Source organism: Bicyclus anynana, chromosome 8 (genome assembly GCF_947172395.1).
Source record: "Bicyclus anynana chromosome 8, ilBicAnyn1.1, whole genome shotgun sequence".
Taxonomy (NCBI): Eukaryota; Metazoa; Arthropoda; class Insecta; order Lepidoptera; family Nymphalidae; genus Bicyclus; species Bicyclus anynana.
Genome location: NC_069090.1, coordinates 14,138,205 through 14,153,695, shown reverse-complemented (window position 1 = coordinate 14,153,695; position 15,491 = coordinate 14,138,205). Strand labels below are relative to the sequence as shown.

The window sequence follows — 15,491 nt, the reverse complement described above, 5'->3', positions numbered from 1 at the left end:
AGAATACCCCGCACTACAAAGCGCAGTGTAGGTCGACCCCCCACCAGGTGGACTGACGACATCAAGCGAGTCGCAGGGATTCGCTGGATGCAGGTGGCTCAGTAGCGTGATGTTCGGAAGTCCCTACAAAAGACCCATGTCCTGCAGTGGACGTCTAGAAAGCTTATCTACTAGAAAAAATTCTGTGCAGCAAAATGTCTGATTGATTTTTCTTACTGTGTAAAGCGCCACTCGCCGATAGATGGCGTTAGTAGTGGTCAAATCTATCTTGATTTATTTCCCAAATCCCAAAAGGCAATGCTGTGAGGTTGGATAGCTTAATTTAGAGTAACTACTGGAACACTTGTTGGTCAAGTGATCAAGTGCGGTTCAGAATTATGAATTCCGGGTTCGAGTCGTGAGTCGGTTTAAATAAAATTAATATTTAATTTTTTTTTTAATTCTTTACAAGCCAGTCGATGAGCCGTAATAGCTCAGTTGATATGACTTCTGCTTCCGATTTCGGAGGATGTGGGTTCGAATTCGATCCGGAACATGTACCTCCAACTTTTCAGTTGTGTGCATTTTAAGAAATTAAATATTACGTGTCTCAAACGGTGAAGGAAAAACATCGTGAGGAAACCTGCACACCACAAAAATTTCTTGAAACTCTGCGTGTGTGAAGTCTGCCATTCTGCATTGAGCCAGCGTCGTGGACTATTGGTCTAACCCCTCTCATTCTAAGAGGAGACGTGAGCTCAGCAGTGAGCCGAATATGGGTTGATAATGATGATGATGATGACAAGTCAGTCCTTGACTGCAATCTAACCTGATGGTAAGTGATGATGCAATCTAAGATGGAAGCGGGCTAACTTGTTAGGAGGAGGATGAAAATCCACACCCCTTTCGGTTTATACATAATGTTTTCTGTGCCGGAACGTTAATTCGCTTGGCGATACGTCTTTGCCGGTAGGGTGGTAACTAGTCACGGCCGAAGCATCCCGCCAGCCAGACCTGGACCAATGAAGAAAACCTTAATCGGCTCAGGGATCGAATCCAGGACCTCCGTCTTATTAATCCACTGCGCACGGAGGCCGTCAAAATTTAATTCAGTTCGAAAACATAGAAATTAGAAACCTGTACTGGTAGGGAGGCATGTACCTACTTAATAAGAACCAGTAGCGGATTTACCCTAAGACCCAGTAGGCCTGGGCCTAGGGCGGCCAGATGGAAAGAAGAAGAAAGAAAGAAAGATTTGAATGAAACCCACCAGTTATAATTATAATAATTTCTAATTACATCACTTTCTATTTTTATCATTAAACTTAGCAAAATCATTTTGATTTTGATTGATCATGATGATTTTGGTAAAAGGCAATAAAATTATTTCTTCAAAAATAGTCTAGTAATAATCGTCTAGTAGTAATTTTTGATGGGTGCTGAAATAGGGGCGGCTGGTATTTTGGGACCTAATAGGGTAATCAAGACTACAATTCCGCCACTGACTAGAGTCGCGAAGCGATTTAGCGTTCCAGTATGAAACCGTCAAAGAAAGAATAAATAGGACGCAAAATCTAAATTATGTTAGCTTGTTGCTACGTAGGTACCTACCTAGGTAGGTATACTAAAACCAAACTTGATGTGGAATGTTTGTCTATACAAATAAAAAACTAAAGATGAGGGTACAACTCGCTAGTTATTTGACATCTAATACTAATTTTTTTATTCCTTTTTTTCCTAAATTAAGGACAATAAAGATGAATAAGCTTGGAACAATTAGATATAATTAATGTCTTTTGAATACATAATTTAATTAAAATAAAAACAATACATAGAGGTAATTTCAATCAATAAATTAAGTAATTTTAAGTGGGAATCGAACACACGGCCGTGGATGCAGAAAGCAGTCCATTCAATACCGATTTCCGGTGGGTTACCTTTTAAAAATCTATACATACATTTTCATTATTGTAATGAATATAATTTCCATATCTATTTTCCATTTATATCATACAGATTTCATAATAAATCTAGTATTAAATTTTTTTTATATCACATCACACTAATATTATAAAGGCGAAAGTTTGTGCGTATGTCCTTTACGCTGCGGCTACTGAAGCGATTTGCCTAAAAGGAATGGAAATAGATTTTATCCTGGATTAACACATACCTAGGCTACTTTTCATCCCAGAAAAATCTATGGTTCCCACGGGATTTATGAAAAACTTAATTCCACGAGGACGAAGTGGCAAGCGCCCGTAATTTACCTATAATATAGCCAAACCGTAATATAATTACGAGATATAAAAAATATGGTTGGAATATAAAAAGGCCTCATAATGCCAAACGGATTCATTCAATTCGCAAACTTTTCAGGCTTTCAAGAAATTAACTGATTTTTGTGATATAAAGAGCTTAAGCACTCGGTAACTACTTTAGGACTTACATAAGAACCTAAGGTAGATGTAGGCATGCTTTCACTTAGAACTTGGCCCCCTTTAGGTCCCCTAGGTCTCGAGAGGCCTTCACACGGGTAGCGATGCGTGCGAAGCGCAGGCAACACAACTATACCGCTGTAGGTGCATGCGTGGGGAGCAAAGAATATGAAATATTTACAGATGCGATAGAAAGATGATCTATGAAAGCCTAATCTTCATTGTTTTTTAAAAGCTGAAGGTTGCACGCTCCTGTTCCTAATATAACTGAATTGGAATGATAACTGATTGAATTTGGACCAAGATACTTGTAGCTTTTGAAAGGTTTCTAATTTCTCAATAGGTACAAGTGATGTTTAATAACAAAGATGCTTGGTGACCATTGGATCAGTTTTTACCTCCACAGAGGACGTATATATAAATACAGTAATAACCATTGCAAACTGTAACAATGTATGAATTTTAAAAGAGCAACTGTTGAGTTTATTGCCTGCTCTTTTTATTCTGAATTCCAAACCGGTGGTAGTCACTAGTTACTACAACAGATAAATCTGATGTTTCAAAAGTGCTAGAAGTTAAAGTACTACTACTTAAAACAAGTGTATTATTCTGTATTTTGTCGATCGTCCTAGTACAAAGCGCAGTATTTTTATATTTTCTTTGAAATATCTAATACCTACACAATAAATCGTGTCTCCAGTCGCTAAACACATGAAGTTATAGCAGTTCTCAAAAAACCACGATACAAGTACCTACCTTGAACTTTGAGGATCTCTATCAAAGAGTTAGCACGAAGCTATATGTCTGACGACAAGGGACATAATTTCTTATATGTCTTATATCTAAGAAAATTCTATTACCAATTGTGGTTGATCAGACTTAATATTTTAATGACTAAATACATTTAAGTTTTTATTTTCTATAGCTTAACCAAGTACCACCGCCACACACGCCTATTCAAAAAATTAAAGCCTTTGATCTCTTCTACCTCTAAGTAACACCTGAGACTATAAACTTTTTATGCGACTTCTTTACTTACGCAAACATTTTTAATTAGGTAGCTAATCTAACGAAAACCACTTCAGGTTTTATTATAAAAAAACTCGTAATCTAGTTTCATTAAAATCTATCAGCTCTATAAAATCAGATAAGGTAGTGGAATTGTAAATAAGGAATGGTCGTGTCATATATTTTTTATTGCCGACACGGTTTCAATTTTAAATCGCTGCCACTCACCGCGGCTCGTACAAAGTGTCACCACTGCGTGTGATTGATCTTTGCCGTTCTACTAAGGCTGATCACAGAACTGTCGTTAGAACAACATTTGTTTGAGAAACTGTCGATTTTGAATAATTCTTTGAGTAAGAATAAGTTCTAAGAAAGATTTTTTTTTTAATTTTTGGATAACCGGTACTCTTCTAAATACCTCTATTCGAATAAGGTAGGTTAAAATAAGGTTGAAAAAACTTGTTTAATATTAGCTATTATTATTAGCTTCATTTAAAAAATAATGAGGTAAGTAAGTAATCCATTAACACTTAACACACTAAAACCTCTTTAATTATTATTTAAAAAATCTAGAACTCTACTTTTTTTAATGTATTGAGTTTATAAAACGATTTAAAATTATGATTTTATAGAGCTAAATAGATTTCATAAATTATACCGTATACCTATAGGAAATTAGGTATGCTTGTTGAGGGCCTAGACCCTTGAAGCCTTCTATCCCCAATATTATCCATCACATTTTCAATGTTAAACATAATATGTTGCTAAATTTTTCTTGATAGGTACCTACCTAATCTATTTTTTTGAAGCATCAGCAAATGGAGTAGTAACAAAGTATTAGAAATTTGTTTGTCAGGTTTTATGAACAAACAGGTTTTATATATTTATATATTTATTCGTAATAAATTAATAGTTCATATCAACAAACCAGGCCTGTTGAAGATTTCTCCATGGGGTTCTATGGGGCTTGGGTTTTAGAGAATGCTAAACATAGCTAATTTCTTAATAATCATTTTTTGTAGCATCAGGAATGTTCCTACTTGTTTATGGAGTAGTACGTATTTTTATTAGAAATTCATTAAAATTTTCTATAGGTAGATGTAAACTCTTTTCTATAGGTACGATGTCGTTTAGAAACTGAAAGGGGTGTGGATTTTTATATTCATCCTATCAAGTTAGCCCGCTTCCATCTTAGATTACATCATCACTTACCATCAGGTGAGATTGCAGTCAAGGGCTAAAGAATAAATAAAAAATCCATGCTGATGCTTCTGTCTGCGTGGTTTTATGAACAAACTTTTCATATACATATTTATATAAAAATTCTTAATAAATCCATAGTTCTTTAAATCAGGCCTGTTGAAGATTCCTCCATGGGGATTTATAGAGTATGATGTTTATTGAGAGGCTAAACATAGCGAGTGTGTAGGCGGCCTAACATGCCACTACTGTGCATGATTGATCTCCGCCGTCAAATCAAAGTTATCTCTTATCAAGCCCAGTGTTCCCACACGAGATCAACGCACCGACAAACATATTAGCCAATAAAATCTCTTCACAAACTACTGTTAAAAAACTTTTATTTTACCAATAAAACGCTAACAATTCTTAAGTAACTACGGGTTAAGAATAACAACGATTTAGATGATCCACTAGTCACTATAATATACACCTTATGGTTTTGATGATAAGGATTATTTATGGGTCGTTTATTTTGGTCCAGTTAAGGCCCACCCACAGTGTATTTTCTTCGAAAATACGCTATAAAAATGAGTAGACCGCCGAAAGTCTCGACTGGTCGCCATAGCACCGAGTCCTAAGCTAATTAGACGAAAGGTTCATTATGATTTGTAATTTATGATCATTTTGTTTATAAAATTTCGAAACATTTATGACCTGATATTTTCAAGGCACGTGGATACTAAACTAATGTACCTACGTACCTATTACAAATTGAAAATTGTAGCTATCATGAAATTTAAAATCCCATTTTCAAAGAGATTGAAAACTAACGCGTATTTCAGTTCAATCTAACATTAAACGTGTGTAAATACCTAATGAAAAGCATACCTTCATAGTTATACCCATAGATTTACGATTCGATATAAGTACCTAATAATTCTATGGTTATACCTAAGGAAAAAAAACAAAAAAAAAGTGTTTTAGGTAAATCTTTGGTATCTATGTTAAAAATATATTGTGAGTAAGTTGCCTAAAAATCTCCTGGTTAAATAATGTTTAAATAATCATATTTTTAGTCAAATTCAATTAGACTTAAAATGCTGGTTAACATTTTTGAAACCCATGTCTGGCTCACTGCTGAGCTCGAGCCTTTTCACACAATGAGAGGGGTTAGGCCAATAGTCCACCACGCTGGCCAAATGCGAATTGGCAGACTTCACACACGCAGAGAATTAAGAAAATTCTCTGGTGCAGGTTTCCTCACGATGTTTTTTCTTCACAATTTGAGATACGTGATATATTTTCTTAAAACGCACACAACTGAACTGAACTGGTTGATTAAACATATTTTAAGTCGAAAATCTCTCTAATCATACTTTCAATAAATCAATATCTACGACAATTGTTCAACAAAAGAAAGGAAAGGAAAAGTGGACGAGTAAAAAGGAAAACATTTTCCTCTATAATGGCACTCGGCGGAGTGCAATAAAAAGCCCACAATTTAAATTCGAAACACTCCGCTGTCTCGCCACCTCTCCCCAAATCTCATAACCGAATTTTACTGATCGTACCTATTCCTTTGAGCACTTATTATCCGATCTTGGCGACCCTCATCTAAATTATACAACCTTGTCTCACTTACCACTCCTTTGAAATCTCTTCCAATATCAATTCGTAATCACTGAGACAAAGTTGTACGCAATCCGTGTTGAAGAGATTCGTTGCCTATCGACTGATAATAAAGCTTTTGAGACGGAATTGTCGAAATTTTCTTTTGCGCGAATATTTATTAGGATTTTATTAAACGTGGGGAGGATTATTTTACAAAAACGACTCTTTTTTTTCTGTATTTTACTCTGCGTAACTGTGGCGTCTGGGACTCTCTCTTATATACAATAGCTTAATTTGATGTCCTTTCCCTGATTATGGAACGTGCAGTTTAGAAATTATAAACTTCTAATAAAAATGTTTTGCTATAAAATTCTACTTATTTAATATTGGTCTTCGATTTTAAATTTGGGTAAATGTCTGTATTTTATAGTGATCTAGCTCCCTGCACCTTAATAGCATAGATATACGACACTAGGTGTCTACCAAGAAACCATATTGGCGGAAGAAACTATTGAAGATATTGATGCATGTGTAGGTAGGTTGATATCAAAATGCCGTGCTAACCTTAATCATCTTCAGATGAGACTGCATTGCAATACATAGATCACAGTCAAACATTATTTGGTGTAGATAAAAAAGCCGGTGGGAAGAATGTCGCACAATGCTTTGCCTTGCGTCACTGTAGGTAGGTACCTACATTATTGCGTTAGATCCTGAATCGTAGCAGCCTTATTATATCTACTGTGTAGCAGCCCTCAAGGAGTAGGTATTAAACTGGTTAGGTCGTCAATAGGTACCAGATTTTTTCATCGATATAAATCGTTAGATGGGCCCCTCCATATTAAAGAACGCACATTGTTATGATACTACTCAAAGACGTGCACGCACATCTGAACTTAGTATGCAACAAGCGCATGCTGTAACTTAAAAAATATTTTACAGTTTTTTCTAGTTTAATCCCTTAATTATGCCTTCGTGTTCATTTTGGAAGTGTAAAAACACTGGCCGCAACACGAATAATGAGAAAGTTGTTCCTTTTTATTCGTAAGTAGGTATTTGCACAACCAATGACAATTCCGCGACGCTTCGGGGCCCATCTAACCATCGATGGATTTTTTTATTCTATTCGGCATTCGTTGTACCTGTTTATCTCTACTTATGCTCGGGTCTCGAGAAATCTCTCCTTGCCTGGCAAGTCCTTACGATGAGCCTCGATTTCTAGGGTGTTGCATTTAATTGGTTTTTTGAGCAAAGGCTCTTATCCAATGGATTAATCAGGGTTATCTTGCCTACATGTACGCACGGTCGGTAAAAGTTGCAAGCACACTACTCATCAATAGATGGCGCTGTTCACAAGCTAATTAATTGATCCACTTATCTATCTTAATACACTAGTTTCTTCTATAATATTCTTAAGGCAGGCGTCCACTGATCCGCATCGTACGGATTGCATCTAACGAATTTGATCTACCGTAAAATTTAAAATGCGACATCCGATAGAGACAGACCGGACGCCTGCCTTTACACGCCTAGATTTCTTTCTAATCAATATGGCGTTTTAGAGAGCCGTGATAGCCCAGTGGATGTGACCTCTGCCTCCGATTCCGAAGGGTGTGGGTTTGAATCCGGCCCGGGGCATGCACTTCCAACTTCTCAGTTGTATGCATTTTAAGAAATTGAATATCAAGGTGAAGGAAAACATCGTGAGAAAACCTGCATACCTTCCTACCTGAGAATTTTCTTAATTCTCTGCGTGTGTGAAGTTTGCCAATCCGCATTGGGCCAGCGTGGTAGACTATTGGTCCTCTAATTAATCCCTCTTATTCTTAGACTCGAGCTTAGCAGTGAGCCGAATATGGGTTGATAATGATGAAGGCTTTTTATAGGTGGATCTATAAAGAATAACCCTATGCTACATTATAGCTTTGATGGATAAACAATAAATGTATATATAATTCGTTTATTGGCTGGTATAAGTGGGTAGTAAAGGTGGAAGGTAAAAATTCATAATGGACGAGAAAACGTATTGACAGGAAAATGGCACGAGTTTGCGATAAAAATAGAAAAGTACTGTTCCTCTTCTGTAAGGCGTGTCTACACTTGAGTGGGTTTATGCGAAGCTGGCAATACCTTGTAGGTAGTTAATTAGGTATGAGTGAGTCAATTTTTAATAGCTTATTTAGGTATAGGTAGATAGGTATCCTCCATACAATTCCAAATAAATAAATAAATAAAAAAAAAATAGGTACCTACCTACCCACTCAAAATTAGCGAGGAGTTGCTTTTATAGGTCCTGGAAGGATAACTGTTTTACTTTGAATTGAATAGCTCAGTGGTAAAAGAAACAGTCTTATTCGACTAGTTATAGAGGAATAGAAATATGTATTGGTCAATGGTCATATTTAAAAAGTCATGACAAATTAAAAAAAAATTGACAGCTCAAGCAGATGGATGGATGAATGGATGGATGATGTTTAGATGAAAACCGACGCATATAACATATAGCATTGCTACGCAGGACATATGCTTGGATCACGTCGCACAATGCGCTGGCCTGGCCCGTGAACTTAATGAACCAGATTCCTTAAAAAAAAGAAAAATTGACAGAACAAGCAGAAATGGATAATGTTAATTGTTAAATGGTAAACGGTCGCCTATAACATTGCAATATTTCGCAGGACATGCCAAGAACACATTGTTTGTAATGCAATGCCTTGCGCCGAATCTGAGGCATGGTTGTAAAGTCTTATGTGCCTGTAATTACACTACACTGGGTATGGTTGCCGGTGTAAATGTAATTATAGGCCGGAATACAGCAATAGGTAGTACCTACCTACTGCTTGGAGGCAAAAATATACCTATCATATCCTATCCTACTAATATTATAAACGCGAAAGTTTGTATGGATGTTTGGATGTTTGTTACTCTTTAACGCCGCTACTACTGAAGCGATTTAGCTAAAATTTGGAATGGAAATGGATTTTACTCAGGATTAACACGTAGGCTACATTTTATCCCGAAAAAATCCATGGTTTTCCGAGATTTGCGAAAACCTATGATATTATTCATATGAATTTTTGTTACTCTTTCACGCCTTGACTACTTAAATGAATTAGCTGAAATTTGGTATTGAGATATATTATAGCATGGATTAACACATAGGCTACTTTTTAACCCGGAAAAATCCATGGTTCTCGAGAGATTTGTGAAAAACTAAATTCCACGCGGACGAAGTCGCGGGCGTCCGCTAGTATATTATATGTACTATCTGTAGGTCGACGGCCGAGTGACATAATGCTTCGTGTCCATATGCTTTACTCATCCAAGGCTGTGGGTTCGAATCTTAACTACTGCAATATGTTTGTAGAATTGAGCATAGCTCTGAGTATTTTGTAGTGTATGTTTTATGTTTTATATGTAAATATATTGTATATAAATATTATATTATGTTATTAGTCTATACTAATATTATAAAGAGGAAAACTTTGTTTGTATGTTTGTTTGTTTGTTTGATTGTAATGAATAGGCTCAAAAACTACTAGACCGATTTTAAAAATTCTTTCACAATTCGAAAGCTACATTATCCACAAGTAACATAGGGTAAATTTTATTTTGGAAAAAAATAGGGTTCCGTAAGATATTTGGGTTTCTCGGACACAAGGTGTTAAAAATCAACCAGAAAAGTAGGGTAGGGGTAGTTAGGAGTAGGGTAGGTATAGGATAGGGGTAGTTGAAAGTTTACATCAAGTATCACGCGGACGAAGTCGCGGGCGTCGGCTAGTTATCTATATATCTGTAACACACGCTACATTTAGATAACTATACCTACTTTTGGGCTAGATAGTGATGTGTGTATTATCCAAATATAATCATCATCATCATCATATCAGCCGTTGGACGTCCACTGCAGGACATAGGCCTTTTGTAGGGACTTCCAAACATCATGATACTGAGCCGCCTGCATCCAGCGAATCCCGGCAACTCGCTTGATGTCGTCAGTCCACCTGGTGGGGGGTCGGCCAACACTACGCTTACTAGTGCGGGGTCGCCTATCCAAATATAATTTTATTTATTTATTTGTGGCTTTTCACTTATGGTTTACTGCCGTATACCTACTAGGTAGATGAGAAGGTGTCTATATAACTATTGGAAATTCTATTAGAAATTCATCCCATCATCATTCAGTATGCGATACGAGTACGAATATAGTACAGTAATGACAGGGTATGAATGCAACGTATTGACAAGAAAAGTGCACAGTTTAGCTGCAAAGATAGGACACTAATGGTTAATGATATTTTAATGGACATCTATACGCCATCAGTGGCGTGCACAAGATTTTTAACTAGGGTATGTACTATAATAAAAGTTCTTGTTCAACTTCGTATTCTGTGGTCCAACATAGGTTTGTATTGAATCTTTAGGGTCGGTAGTGCATCTATGCATTGTCCGCCATATACCTAGCTTGTGCTTACTCTTGTCTACCTACCTAATGTAACCAGCTGTTTTATTCACTGTTGCTTAATTGATAGTTAAACAACTTAACATACTACAAATTGTGTGGTACATTATCTTCGATGTTCGATGCTCACAAATTTTTATTTTCTGGTAACTCAGTTACCTACAAGAATCAAGAATGTTCGTAAATAAAGAAAATTATCGTCTCATCGAAATGAAGCTATTCACGAAAAATTAACTAGTAGGTAATCAGTTGCAAAAAATGTTCTACGGATCCCGGACTGTCTTAACACTACATACAACTTTTTTGATTCGCAATATCTACACGTAGGTACCTAGGTATGTGTAATTTTTACACAGACTAACAAACACTTTGCTAAGACTATCCACAGAATATTCGATTACTTGATGATTATGGTAAAAATACTTACTAATGAAATGTAACTTCATCTTTTAGTAATTTTGAAGTTTTTGTAGTATTTTATACTTACTACGTACTACACAAACCGCCATTTTTAGGGAGCTCTTTACACGACGAAAACGATTACAACAATGAAACAATTTTGACGGCCTCCGTGGCGCAGTGGTATGCGCAGTGGACTTACAATACGGAGGTCCTGGGTTCGATCCCCGGCTGGACCGATTGAGGTTTTCTTAATTGGTCCAGGTCTGGCTGGTGGGAGGCTTTGGCCGTGGCTAGTTACCACCCTACCGACAAAGACGTACCGCCAAGCGATGTAGTGTTCCGGTACGTCGTCGTGTAGAAACCGAAAGGGGTGTAGATTTCATCGTCCTCCTAACAAGTTAGCCCGGTTCCATCTTAGATTGCATCATCACTTACCATCAGGTGAGATTGTAGTCAAGGGCTAACTTGTAAATAATAAAAAAGAAACATCGTATAAATAGAAACTGTTTTTTTAACAGGTAAGATCGTGATCATATAGGTACTTTGACAGGGTGGTAACGTATAGGTCCTAAGGTAATTGGTCTGAGCCTCTTACCTATAGGTAGGCTAGGTATAGTTGAAAAAAAGATCTACCTACCTATTTTCAATACTAGTACTACTACTAATACTATTGTTATTACCTACACTCCGTACCTTAGAGAGCACGTAAAGCCGTCGGTTCTAGGCATGAGACTTCTGCGGGTTTATATTAGATAGTTAGAAAACTTTTTAATAGGTTACCTGCATAAAAAAATTATACCTAATATACCTAACCTAAAAACATCGTGAGGAAACCTGCATACCAGAGAATTTTCTTAATTCTCTGCGTGTGTGAAGTCTGCCAATCCGTATTGGGCCAGCGTGGTTGACTATTTAGCCTAAACCTCTCATTCTGAGAGGAGACTCGAGCTCAGCAGTGAACCGAATATGGGTTGATAATCATGATGATGATGATGATACCTAATCGTAGAAAATGAAACGAATGTAAAACTTACCTTTATGAAGTAAATGAATAAGTATTTAGGTGTGTGACACAAAAGTTAACAACCACAAATTAACGTTTTACACAAAATATTAATTTTGAATTTAAAAAACTTTAGTAAGTAGGTAACGGCCTCCGTGGCGCAGTGGTATGCGCGGTGGATTTACAAGACGGAGGTCCTGGGTTCGATCCCCGGCTGGGCAGATTGAGATTTTCTTAATTTGTTTAGGTCTGGCTGGTGGGAGGCTTCGGCCGTGGCTAGTTACCACCCTACCGGCAAAGACGTACCGCCAAGCGATTTAGCGTTCCGGTACGATGCCGTGTAGAAACCAAAAAGGTGTGTGGATTTTCATCCTCCTCCTCCTAACAAGTTAGCCCGCTTCCATCTTAGACTGCATCACCACTTACCATCAGGTGAGATTGTAGTCAAGGGCTAACTTGTAAAGAATAAAAAAAAAAAAAGGTAAGTGGGACATACTTATTTTTAATTAACATTTATTTTTAATTAACAACAATTGGACTGATTAATTTTGTTTGTTTGTTTAAAATATAAATATTTACGCATACCTACTTAATTTTAAAAAAACGTGTATTAAATTACATTTACACATATTACTGCATGATTATATTATTATCGTAGATATTTTAAAAACACATACCTACCTAATGTATCGAAGTATTAGACTACCTGTATTTTCCCATTTATTTTAAATTTTAATGTAGTGGGAAACTACAGCTAAACGCCTAACACGTCAGTCGCAAAAATGTTTTAATTTAGACATTACCTACTTGTCATGCAAAATCAAATCATTAGAACATAAAACGTCACATTCAATCACTATCATCATTTATACTCACAGATTAAATAATAAGAGGCAGATAGAGCGCACGGTACATGACGGTGTCGTAGCCGTTCCAAATACAAAATTCTAAAACAAATACATTCTTGAGTCTGGACGACACGAAGCGTCGCATCAGTAATTTCAATATTAGGTATACAAGAAAATGGCGTCTTATGTTTTTAAACATTTTATAGACTGTTCACAAAAACTAAGGAAATATGATGGAGTAGGTATTTATTTATTGGTAATTATTGATTATTATTTTAATTTATGTACCTTATTGTTGTTAGTGTTAAATTTTGAAATACAAATTATGAAAAAAGTTTGTAGTATGCGCGGATGTCAAAAAAACGCGTGACATTTTTATGGGTTTCACCGGTTTCACCACGCTGCTTGTAAAGACTCATTCTGGATCATTCTTTATTCTGTGTTTATAGGTACCTACTTCTAAAGAAATCTGGTTAACTCGTTCACTGTAGCACTGATTTTCCAGTGCGGTTTGAAGTCTTTAGACCTCCTACCTACTAAAACTTGTGCGGTGCGGTTTAAAGATAAAATAATTTAGGACCCTTGAAAAGAATTATGCAAACTAAACCTATTACATAGTAGCATTTGAGCTAGGATAGGATACCTACCTACTTATAATAAAATAATAGGTCTTCTTAATTAAAATAAATTTGTTTAAATTATCTATTTAGTAGGTAGGACCTACTTACCTACTACCTACCTAACTACCTACACAATTTTTATTAGGTAGGTAGGTACTCGTCAAAAATTTGTAGTATCTAGTGATAATTTTCACACAAAATTACCATTGTACCTAGTTATTAGGTAAAAACATTAAGTACCTAGTTAAGTTGGTAGATAGGTAGGTAAGTAGCACTTAAAGAAATGTATCTACTTGTGAAAAAGATTCTTTAGTTAGGTCCCTTCAGTTTAACGTGTTTATTTTTTTTTTAATTTTAATACCTAGCAGTTTTGTTTTATTTAAATATAATAAATGGTAGGTGGGTTACTAACTTACTAGAGGCTTTAGTAGGTATATAAGCCAAAAATGTTAAGTAGTAGGTATCTTTATATGTACTACCTACCTACCTAGATAGAGAGTAGAGACAGGTCTGTAATAAGTATGGACTTTGGGGTGTTAAATGATAACTTTGAGCAGGTTAAATTACAAACTTTTATTGGAGCTTTAAACATGAACTTCTGTAACCTCAAGACGAACTTTTAAGATCATAATAAAGTTGTGTCTAGCAGTGTCTGAGCGTGTGTGGCGGCGGAGCGGCACTGGAGCGGCGGTGGAGCGGCGGTAGAGCGGCACCGCGGCGGTAGAGCGGTGGCGGAGAGTCGTCGAGAGCGGCGCACAAAAGATATCGTCGCCGTAACGAGCTCAATTGATGAACGAACGGAAACGTGTCCAATTAGAAGGAGGCGGCGGCGTCGCCCCCGCGCGGCCGCCGCATTAACCAGATTAGCGGCCGCGAGCCGCGCGGCGCGAGGTGTGGCGGCCGCGGACACCTCGCCGCAAGAAAAAACAAGCGCGCGGCGCCGCGCCCCGCGCAGGGGCGGGCCCGCGCGCCATTGGCCGGGCGACGTGTCGCGCGCGGCGCCGGGCCAGTCGACCGACGCCTGCCGCGCGAGCGGGTGTCTGACGGCGCGAGGACTCGGTGCATGAGCGGCGCCGACCGCTGGAGCCGACGGGCACTGGGGCCGTGGAGCGCGCGCCGTGGGCCCCGGCCGGCGCGGGCATGCGCTTCGAGGGCGCGGAGCGGGCCTTCCACCCGCTGCTGGCGCCGCGGCCGAGCGACTTCTCGGTGTCGGCGCTGCTGACGGCGGGCGCACTGCCGCCGCCGCCCTACCTGCCGGCCGCGCTGGCCGCCGCCGCCGCGCTGTCCGCGCCGTGTCCGCTGCTGAAGCCGCCGCCGCCGCACTACGCGCCGCTGCCTCCCGACGACGACGGCGTCGTCGACGACCCCAAGGTCACGCTCGAGGGCAAGGACCTGTGGGAGAAGTTCCACAAGCTGGGCACCGAGATGGTGATCACCAAGAGTGGCAGGTCAGTCCGGCGCCCGCGCGCCCAGTGCCGTGCAGTGCAGTGAGCGTGTGCCGCAGCGATTGTTTACATCGCCAGTTCCGAACTTTCGTCTCGTTCGCGAGTCCCAACACCAAAGTTGCGAGTTCAAATCCAGTTTTCACACAAAAACCTGCTCGACTCGTCCGCGGTCGTTTAGCATAATAATATTGTTTACATCCCACGCTGATGTTAAACATCTATCTGATAGGATCTACTAAAATACTAAATCCGCTAAATCTTAGTCACCGTTAACTTTTCGAGTGAAGTTTACCTACCGGTGTAACTTTATTTTTGTTTATTTACCTAGACCAATCTATACCAAGCTAAATAAATACATACCCTTAAAGTTCTCTGTAACTGAAGTTCTATACACCTAACTCTAGAAATTCATGTTTGTCCTATTAATCGTTTCTGTTATAATTTTACATTGTTGAAGTATCAATAAAAAGTAACAAACAGTTGTAGGAACACAAAT

The 15,491-nt window shown here is 38.2% G+C and overlaps 1 protein-coding gene across 9 annotated transcripts in view; it reads left to right on the top strand.

Annotated features, from left to right (window-relative positions):
• Positions 1–14,477: 14,477 nt before the first annotated feature.
• LOC112048640 (T-box transcription factor TBX3) overlaps positions 14,478–15,491 on the top strand; it is a 160,882-nt gene continuing 159,868 nt past the window's right edge. Inside the window, exon 1 of one of the 9 annotated variants that reach the window (XM_052882933.1) lies at positions 14,478–14,998. In XM_052882933.1, coding sequence (XP_052738893.1) covers positions 14,691–14,998 — 308 coding nt within the window. In that variant the 5' untranslated portion in view covers positions 14,478–14,690. The remainder of the gene's footprint in view (positions 14,999–15,491) is intronic. The other 8 variants (XM_052882937.1, XM_052882931.1, XM_024086263.2 and 5 more) reach the window with 8 other exon arrangements.